The sequence below is a fragment of the Lygodium microphyllum genome, chromosome 2 (genome assembly GCF_053477565.2).
Source record: "Lygodium microphyllum isolate KBCC chromosome 2, Lygodium_microphyllum_v1.1.10, whole genome shotgun sequence".
In the NCBI taxonomy this organism is placed as follows: Eukaryota; Viridiplantae; Streptophyta; class Polypodiopsida; order Schizaeales; family Lygodiaceae; genus Lygodium; species Lygodium microphyllum.
Genome location: NC_141136.1, coordinates 94,747,170 through 94,757,970, shown reverse-complemented (window position 1 = coordinate 94,757,970; position 10,801 = coordinate 94,747,170). Strand labels below are relative to the sequence as shown.

Here is a 10,801-nt window from a genome sequence, read left to right as displayed (position 1 = left end):
AGAGGCCGCTTGCGTGTCTTTGCTCTTTTTCCATCCTTTTTTTGCTTTTTCATTCATTTTTCCGCCTTCTTGACTTGGGGTTAACAACACCTCATCTGACATACAAGTTAGGATCTACCCAATATCCATGTTCACATATGCCTTCTCCTCATAATGGAGATCTTACAACTTAGAGCATCATGGATCATTGAAGGCACCTTACGAGGGTGGGGCATTGAGCATATCTAACACCCCCCCTCAATGTCCACATGCAGATGAACTACATTCTTGGCCCAATGCTGAGTCTTTGAAGATGAATTCAAAGGAGATCCTTCGTAAGTACGTAGGATCCTCCTTAACCATACTGCTTTACATGCAAGTTGGTTCTTACTAATCCAAGAGAAGATTCATGAACTTAAAGAGAAATAATATCCAGAAATTGATTTCTTAGAATCATGTCATCTACCCAATCTGAGTCAAAGTTTCCCATAAGAGCACTTTTGGAACTATATGTGATACCATAGTCAAGAGTTTCCTTCAAATATCTGAGCATCCACATCCCAAATTTCCAACGACCTTCTTGTGGATTGTTTGAGAACTTGCTCAAAACACCAACAACAAAATTGATATTTGGCCTAGTGTTACATAAGTAGATGAGGCTGCCAACCAATATTTTGTACCTTCCAATGTCTGCTTGTGTTGATGTATCCCCAATGGATAACTTCACATTCACCTCCATAGGTGTAGCTATCTCCTTACACTCCATGTCTATCGTTTCAAACTCAGAGCTCAAAGTCTTTTGAGTCTAATGGATCATATCTTTATAGTACCTATAATAAGAAGGTCGTCCACACATATAGGACAATCTCTACAGCATTTTCACTATTTGTTGCACACATCGGATGCAAGACTTGCGCGTAACAAGCATAAAAAACTCTCTCTCACTCCCTTTTACTCATAAAAATGAAAGCACAACTCATAAAACTCAAAATATACTTAAAGAAGAGTAAAACAGAATTGAGCAACACACTATTAGGTGCAATTTTCCCTTGTACATGGAGTGGGCATCTCCTCCGTGCCGTATTTGTAATATTAAAATTTGTCTTGCTTTACCCAAAGATACACCCTTTACAATCACTCTTTTTATAAAAGAGTTTGAGTTCACTGAATAAATGGTTGCAATTAGTTGTATAGCTCACAACTACTGAGAGCCATAAAATATCTTTAGAATATCTTCAATGTATCTCCTAAAATATCAAGTACTAATAAACATTTACAAAGAGGATATGCACACATCTTACAATAAACAGTGGTGCATCTATTTAAATAATTCAATGAAGAAATCTATGGAATAAATTGCGCTTGCCATGCATATCCAATTCATCTTGCTCTACACATAAGAAAAATTTAAAAAATCATATTAGAAAACTATTAATTGAATAAATAAAGCTAGCTATAATAAATCAAATAATCATTAGAATTGCGCTAAATAATAAAATCACCCATGTATGGCTTCACTTGCATTCAAACCTACAAGTCTCACATGTGGAAAGGATAGGCATCCCTATCAACCTTCCGCCTAAGGTGAAATGTAATTCGCTCTTAGAAAACTGCCCTACACTAATAGAGAACCATTCAAGGCACTCATCTCGTCAACATGTACACAAGGGAGAACCATTCAAGGCGCTCATTTTCTAATGGGTGATAGGCAATTCTAATCTAAAACCATTAGCATTGATATAATGAAGAATTTTGAACAGTTCATAAAATCTAGGTGCAAGTTTAACATTAGGATTCTTCTCAACACTATGCAATCTATGTTTCTCAATTCACAAACAAATATAATCACCTTCTTTAAAACGCATAGCCTGACATTTCTTATTAGCTTGATGAACATAGGATTGCTAGGCCTTAGCAATCAATTGTTTAACTTGTTCAAAAATAGTGGAACGAGTATGTACCCAATCATTAAGTAGAAGGCACTTTCTAACTTAATGAAATGTTGGTGTTGGCATTTTGTGACCATAGATAATTTCAAAAGGTGCTTTGTTAGTGGCAAAGTGAGGTGTACTGTTGTAGGTAGGTTACAAAGATATAAATGTTGATCCCATGTCCCCGGTGAAGAGATAGTATAGGCATGGATTAAATCAAGAATGGTGCTACTAGTAGCTTCAATTTCACCATTAGTTTTAGGGTGAAAGGCTAAACTAAAATCAATTTTAGTACCACGATTAGAGAATAGAGTTATCCAAAAATTATTTCAAAAGCGGGTATCACGATCAGATATACGATAATATTTAGCAGAACATGATATACAAAGATATGCTTAAGAAAAAGATTAGTAGCTTGTGAAGTAATTAGAGTTTACTTGCATGGAATAAAATCAGAGTCATGCAAATAAGTATTTTTCACAGAATCAAATGAAGATGTAAAAAGCACAAAAATATTATTGATAGACAATCTACAACTTAATGCATCAACTATAATATTTTCTTTATTGGGCCGATATTGGATTAAAGGATTGAATGAAAGATGCCCGTTGAATGTCTATCAAAAATTTGCGGTTGAGAAACAAGGTATTTGATACTTTGTTGATCTATCTTACTCATAAATTTTGAGCCCATTAAATAATGTTGCCATATTCGTAATGCATGTACTACAGTTAGAAGTTCCTTGTCATATGTACTATACTTAAATTTAGAGGGTTTCAATTTACAACTAAAGTACACAATTGGATGGTCATCTTGCATCAATACAATATCAATCCAGAACTACTAGCGTCAGTAACGACTAGAAAAACTTTTCTACTGAAGTTAGGGAGTTGTAAAACATGCGTGTGAGTTAATGTATGCTTTAGCAAATCAAAGGATCGCTATTGGTTGTTGCCACACCAAAATACAAAACCTTTCTTTAATAAAAAAGTTAATGGCAAAGAAAGTAATGAAAAATTTCTAACAAATCTACATAAAACATTGGCTAGTCCTAACCTAAAAATGAGAGGACTTCATGCACATTTTTGGGTGTAGGCTGTGCATTAATAGCCTCAATTTTACGTGGGTCACTTGTATTCCTTTAGTAGACACAATATGACCAGAATATTCAATTTTTGTTTGAAAGAAAGTACTCATTTTAGGGTTAGCAAAAAGATGATTTTGGTTTAGTAAACTAAAGACTAAAGATAAATAATATTCATATTCTCTTTCAGTTTTACTAAAAACAATGATATCATAAAAAAAGGAAATAACACAATGTTGAAATTTTAGAAATATTTAATTCATCATCCTGCTGAAAGTGGCACGTGTGTTCGTAAGAGTGAAGGGCATTACCAAAAATTTATAATGGCCAAATTGCATTTTAAGTTTTCCAACACTTTTTGCATCAATTTGATCTATGTTTGCATATATAGCAGCTTTGTTTGAGTTCTCAATACTTCCCTACATCATCCTTTGCTCCAATGGTTATTGCACTTGGGATCCATCTTTGATGGACAATGCACTCCAGCATCTCCTTCAACCCATTCCCACAAGAAACATCAATGATTGGACTCCTCTACCTGTAACCATCGTATACATCCATTCTTTTCATTTAATATAGATTTTTCATTTATTTTCATCTTCATCCTTCCAAGTATTGCATTTTGTATTTTTACTTGAGTTATTTTGTTTTAGTTATGTTCATACATTATGTGTCTTCTCAACACAAACCCTAGCATCTCTTCCTAGTCCAAACTTTGGGTTGAGAAATAAAGTAACTTTCAAAAATAAAAGAAAAATGATCCTAAGAAGTCATCAAGCATCACTCATGACCATATTTCTTTTTTCAATAAAAAGGTCATTTGACATCATACTGGCCATCTTTACAAGCAATGGATCTAAGCACATTACAAGCAATTAAGAAGGATAAAAATGTTTTCTACAAATCCACAATAGCTCTTTCAAACCTAATGTCATAATCAATAGAACTTGAATAAGTCATTCCCACCAGTTCCTTTATCTCATCATTGTGTTAAGAATCACTATTCATTAACAATACAAATGAGAAAGAATAATGCCTAAAAGTTGGTTTTTCCTTAGTTTATCCAACAATGATAAAATAACATGTACTAGGAGACATAATAAATTCTCCACAATTGAAAGTCAACTATTTATCATTCACATAGTGACTTGTGAATCGTGCTCAAAATTTCAAGTTCCAAAAGATAAATCACACAACAAGTTGAATGACATCAACAGGTTGATCAATAAGGATAGGGATAGGGACAGTGACCTATTTACTTGAAGAAGAAACACACAAGTTCTTTAAACACAAGACAACTATACAGAAGACAATGATGCACATTAGCATTCAGGAGGGAGGATGAACGGTTTTAAATTAAGTTCTTCAACCTGCAATGAATGTACCAGAGTTTTAGATTCAACATCAAATATAGAGATGGCATTCTTAGCAATTGCTGCCAAAAGTCTCCCAACCCTTGGTTGAAATTTGACTTGATTTATGCCTTGATTCACACAGAGATTGTATCTGTAACTATCAAGATACTAATAGCAAGCTATAGAACTATGATCGACCTCCGAAGAACATTTCCAAAAACATGAACCCACGCTCACCTAGAACATTCTTGTACAAGCACCCTGATTGGCACTCCAATACCATATCTCATTTTCTCCATCACAAGAGCAAAGAAGATCATCATTGATAGGGTGAAAATCTAGCAACATGACTAATCCTTGATGGCCAGTGAAGCCTCATATAGAAAACTTTAGCTGCAAATTCATCATATGGTAGAGCAATTTAATCAGCAATGCATAACATTTTGACTCATGAAAAAACATTATAATATATGTAATATAGTGAATACACTCACATTTTCAACATCCTAGACTCTACCAGTATTGTCAAAAGATGTTGTAGCAAGGCACTTTGAATTTGGACAAAATCGCACATCAGTAATCAGGCAATTATGCTCCTCAAGCGTACTTTTTAATTTCATGGTATCCATGTTCCACAAAATAGCCTGAACACAACATAAACCATGAACTTTTTATCCATTCAATCTAGGTGATTAAACATGCTGGTGAGGCATCTTGCAATCATAGATCAACAAAATCAACCTTTTTGTCAAGCATGGCTATTCAAAGATAAGAGAGATAGAGTGGAGCCAAAGAGTGAGTAGTCAGCTCATCTTACTCATCTTGATTATTCAATCTCTACTAGCATGAAAGAGATAGTACAACTAGGTTACCACTAACCATGACTAACTGTGGTTCTCATTGTTGCCATCTTGGCAACAAGAAGGAAAGTCTCTTCATAATCCAAGTAGTACTACTGTGCATATCCCTTTGCAACCAACCTTGCTTATACTGTTCTAGTGAACCCTCCGACTTGCATTTTACCTTGTAGACCCATTTGCAGCCAATGGGTACTTTGCCTTTAGGCAACTTGACCAAATCCCATGTTTCATTTTCAACTAGTGCTTCATATTCTTCATCCATGGTAGCACACCAATTCTCATCTGCAACTGTATCATCAAACTTCATAGGTTCTCTGAAACCTATTACTCCAGTCATGTTAGCACCAGGCTGAATATCCACTATATGTCAACCTATCAATTGGTTTTCTGACTCTTTCAGACCTTTTTAGCTGTAGTTCACTTTGAGCTTGCCTCTCATAAGGCGGCACATACCTGCTATACCTTACACCAGGCATCATAACTGAAGGTATTCCCAACTCACTGTCCAAACTGTCACTGCCAGGTGACTCATATCCTGCTGTAAGCAGACTTGTCACATCATCAAACATCTTTTCCTTTCCTTTACCAGTCAAATCATCAAAATACTTTTCATTTCCTTTATCCAATCTCCCCCTTACTGACATATCTGTGTCAGTGGATGTAGGAGTACAATTACGCAATCGTCCTGTCCAAGGGACTTACTGTGGATGAAGCATCACCTATAGAACCACTTATAGAAGTACTCCCTGAAGAAGAATTTTCAGCATTAGTAGTGTTGTCTGATCCATTAGAAACCACTACAGTAGGATTACCATATCATGAAGCTAGCTTGTCAAAAACTACATCTCTATTGATCAAGGTCTCATGAGTGGATGGTATATGACATTTCTAAGCCTTCCTATCTTGTGCATAACCCAAAAAAACACTCTTGACAGCTTTTGGATCCAATTTCTTCCTCTTTTCATTAGGAACATGCACGCAAGCAATGCATCCAAACACCTTAAGATGCCTAATGTCTGCCCATACAGCTTTTCATAGGGAGTTACATCATGAAACACAGTTGTAGGAGTTTTATTCAGCAGATAAACAACAATAACCATTGCTTCAACCCAATAAGCATTTGGAAAACTCTTTTCATTAAGCATTGCCCTTGTTGATTCCACAATCACACAATTTTTCCTCTCTACTATACCATTCTACTACTGCGGTGTATAACTACAAGTAAGCTAGCTTTTTATACCATATTTGGCAAGATACCTATCAAACTCTCTAGATACATATTCTCCACCTCCATCTGATCTTAAACATGAGATGTAAGAGTCTATTTCATTTTTAGCATGCTTTTTGAACTCTCTAAAAGCATCAAACACCTCATCTTTGTGTTTCATAATGTATAGCCATGTGTATCTACTGAAATCATCAATGAAAGAGACATAATATCAAGCACCATTGAAAGAAGCATGATGAGACGGCCCCATACATCCAAGTGTACTAATTGCAATGGACGAGAACTATTCCTGACATGTCTCATAAAAGGAAACCTTGCTTTTTTCTCGAACAACTGACAAGCAGAGCATACATGTCCAAGATCATTGCATTTGAACTTAGGTAACCCAAGTAGAACCTCTTTTTGCTGCATAGATTTCAGCTTCTAAATATTTACATGACCAATACGTTTATGCCAAATTTCAACATTCCGTACAACTCCATCATCATGGGAAAACATGGCTGCCTTCAATTTTGGAATAGATGCATCCAACGTAAACATTCTGCCATCCCATCTGCCTTTAGCAATCAATTTGTAGCCATTACTATATTCCTCGATAAAGCATCCATCCTTATTGAATTTGACTTATAGATTCTGCTCTGCCATCTGTCCAACCGACAAAAGGTTTTTAGTGATCGATGGTACATGAAGCACATCATGTAGACTCTTCTTCTTGCCTTTAGGCATAAGCAATGGGACCACACCTATATGTTGAATATCATGTTGGGTATCATCCCTAGTGCAGACATATCCATGAGAACCTGCAACCAACTCATCAAACCATTCTCCATGGGGTGTCATATGGTTAGAGGCCCCTGAATCTATGTACCGTTTCTCATCTGTGCCTTGCTTTGGCACATCCTTTGATATATGTTGCATAGCAAACAACCAGTCTCCCTGATCATCCCTGAGCACCAATGGAAGATGCATAATTTCCATGTTGTCTGCCTTTTTCTTTCATGTCTGCTTGCTTCTTATGACAATCTTTGGCAATATGCTCATATCTGCCACAATAATGACAGTCTTTATCCCTATTAAACTGCTTATTTGACTATTAGGATCCATCACCTTTGCCTCTAGGTGATCTCCCCTTGCCTCTAAAGTCACCAGATCCTCGCTGGCAATGCATATTTGAGCTATTCCATGCATTCTATTTTGCCATTGTCCATAGGTATTTTGAGTGTCTCCTCAACCTTGAAAAGAACCACGGCCTCTGCCACCTCTACCACGCTGGCTAGAGTAGAGAACGGTGTCTCTGCCTTGAGATGAACTGGAACCTATGTTAGGACCAAGCTTTACTTCTTCATGCAGTAGTAATGCAAGCAGTTTATCCCAATCAGGGGGTTCTGCTCTTATAGAAATAGAAGTATCAAATGCCTTGTACTCCTTGCTAAGCCCATGCAATGTCACTACAATCATATCATCCTCTAAAACACTAGACCCAATAGTAGCCAACTAGTTGGCTATGGTCTTTATCTCCGTCGTGTATGCTTGAATGCTCTTGCCATTTGTGGACATATTATTAAATTATTGAGTAAGTTGTATCTTCCTTGCATGTGTGACATTACCATAATGTTTCATGAGTGTATCCCAAGCATCTTTTGGGGAATGACAACTGGTAATCTACATAGCCATTGAATCAGAAATGCACAAAGAGAACCAAGGTAGCACTTTGCTAGCTCTTTTCGACCACCACTGTCGATGATACTGTGTTGGATTTTGTTCAAGTAATTCGGGTTCAGCTTTACATCCACGTGCTGATAAGGTCAAATCTAGTTGAGTAACAAAATCCAATACTAAGAATAAGATATTCATCTTGACCATAGGAGAGAAGAACTCATCAAAGTTAATACCATGCTCATGCTTAAAACCCTTTGCAACCAATTTGGACTTATATGATGGCTTGGGGTGTCTCCAAGGGTGCTCTTCAACTTATGCATCCACTTGCATGGCAAAGCACGCTTTCCACTAGGCAAGGGAACCAAATCCCATGCATGACTTTTTTGCAATGAGTCATGTTCTGATTGCATAGCCCTCTCCCAAGAGTGACTGTCACCTCTGTGCATGGCCTCATCATAGATAACTTAGTGGCCTATCTCTAGTAGACCGTTGCAAAATAGGATGTGGGGCATGGACATCTTGTCCACCAACATCATGATCATGGGCCATTGGAACATCAATTATAGGTTTTCTAGCTGACTATATGGTAACAAGAGGCTCCTTTTGAAATATCATTCTGTGTATCTCAACCACCTTTTCAAGCTACTTATGTATCTTCTCCAACAACATCATGGCTATGAATGACCTTCCTAGCTCGTAGATTCCATAGGCAAAGCCCATCTAGCCTACATCCCCATAACCAAGAAAGATGCATTTCACTAATTTAGGTTCCACCTTATTGTATTTGTCCTTGAGAACATGGTAAAAGGCCTCGCATCCAAAGACATGCAAATGAGCATATAATGGAGTTTTTCGAGACCATATCTATTTTACAACTTGACAACCAATAACAGGCCTCAATCTTAACATATTGTGGTAAGCTTTCCTACTAAGCATAGTACAAACTCTCTCTTGAATTGTCCTATTCATACACTCTGCAATACAATTCTAGTGTGGACGTAAGGGGTGGTCAACTGATGCTCAATACCCTACTCATTATAAAATTTCTCAAATTCTTTAGAGACATATTCATCCTATATCCAGATTGGTTCTCAATAAGAGAAAGCCAATGCTAAAAGGTAGGCAATACTGTTAAGATTGTGGGAGAGAAGGAAGGAGTCTCACTTGTAGCTTTCTTGCTTGCACAATGGGGGAATACACACACAGGTGGAGGCTGAAAACAGTTTTCCTCTTCTTAGTTGTGTAAGCCAAAATAACTCTAGTACAAGGAAATAGAAGAACCCTATATATGGGTCTCAAACCAAACTCAACTAACTAAGGTGGCATACTAACTGAGCCATGAACTAGAGTAGATAAGGATAGCTATCATGTAGCTATTATTCATGGGCGGTGTACCAACCGCATCTGCAACTAACAAGTCGGTGACATAAATGCACAATGGTCACCTTGGTATATCACGAGTGGAGCTTGATATCTCAACACTCCCCCTCAAGCTCAATCCCAATTCCTACACACCAAGCAGGTCTCTGAACTTGCGCAGCTTCTCTGCGCCCAATGCCTTCGTAAATATGTCAGCTACCTGATCCTCTGTGCTGACATAAACTAGATCAATAAGACCTAGTAAAACCCTCTCCCGCACATAGTGATAATGCACCTCAATGTGCTTTGTTCTAGCATGATAGACTGGGTTATTTGCCAAGTGTATACTACTCATGTTGTCACAATAAATGACAACTGGCCCATCTGTAGGCTGATGCATATCATAAAGTAGCTTATGCAACCAAGCTACCTCACATGCAGCCATTGCTGCACCCCTGTACTCAGCCTCTATGCTGGACAAGGCAACTGTAGGCTGTTTCTTGTTGCTCCAAGTGACTGCAGCACTCCCAAAAGAGAACACATATCCACTGGTAGATCATCTATCAGAAATGCTACCAGCCCAATCAGCATCAGTGTATCCATGCAACTGTATTTGAACCCCAGTCTCATAAAATAGTCCATACTGCAATGTGGACTTCACGTACCTGAGTATGCGTCTAGCCGTATCCAAATGCGGTTTCCTTGGAGCTGCATAAATTGACTTACCAATCCAACAGCATAGCTCAAATCTGGCCTGGTAATAGTCATATAAATCAAGCTTCCTACTATGCGTCTGTACATAGTAGGGTCTTCCACAAGCTCACCTGTATCTGCGCTCAGCTTCACATTCTGCTCCAAAGGAACTGAAATAGGCTTACACCCTGTCATCCCATATTTGGACAGCATGTCCAATCCATACTGCCTCTGCAAGAGCTGTATCCCACTTGGTGATCTAATCACCTCAATGCCCAAGAAATAACGCAGCTCTCCCAAATCCTTCATCTCAAACTTCTGCTTCAATAGCATTTTCACATGAAGGATATCTTCATCACTGTCACCTGTCATAATCAAATCATCAACATAAATGACAAGTAGCATAATACATTTCTCTGTTTTTCTCACGTAAAGTGAGAAATCTGCCTTGGAAATATGAAAGCCAATAGTGACAAGATACTGTCCTATCTTGTCAGACCATGCTCTAGGTGCTTGCTTCAAGCCATACAAAGCTTTCTTCAACCTGCAAACACCTGGTGGAGAGAACACATTTTGTCACTGTAGAGAACACAGCTTCAGTCTCACAAGGGCAAATCTGCAAAACTGACGAAAGTGGTATTTGACCACACAGT

The 10,801-nt window shown here is 37.7% G+C and overlaps 1 protein-coding gene across 5 annotated transcripts in view; it reads right to left on the bottom strand.

The window, feature by feature from the left end:
• Positions 1-3,198: 3,198 nt before the first annotated feature.
• The window catches only part of LOC148040039 (uncharacterized), a 37,476-nt gene continuing 29,873 nt past the window's right edge, over positions 3,199-10,801 (bottom strand). The window contains exons 2-4 of one of the 5 annotated variants that reach the window (XR_015693631.1): positions 4,844-4,993; positions 4,587-4,742; positions 3,594-4,364 (exon numbers count right to left, since the gene is read on the bottom strand). Coding sequence is in view for 4 of the 5 variants with exons in the window: in XM_087696282.1 (XP_087552408.1) it covers positions 4,856-4,993 (138 nt within the window). In the remaining variant the exon portion in view is untranslated. The other 4 variants (XM_087696282.1, XM_087696297.1, XM_087696305.1 and 1 more) reach the window with 4 other exon arrangements.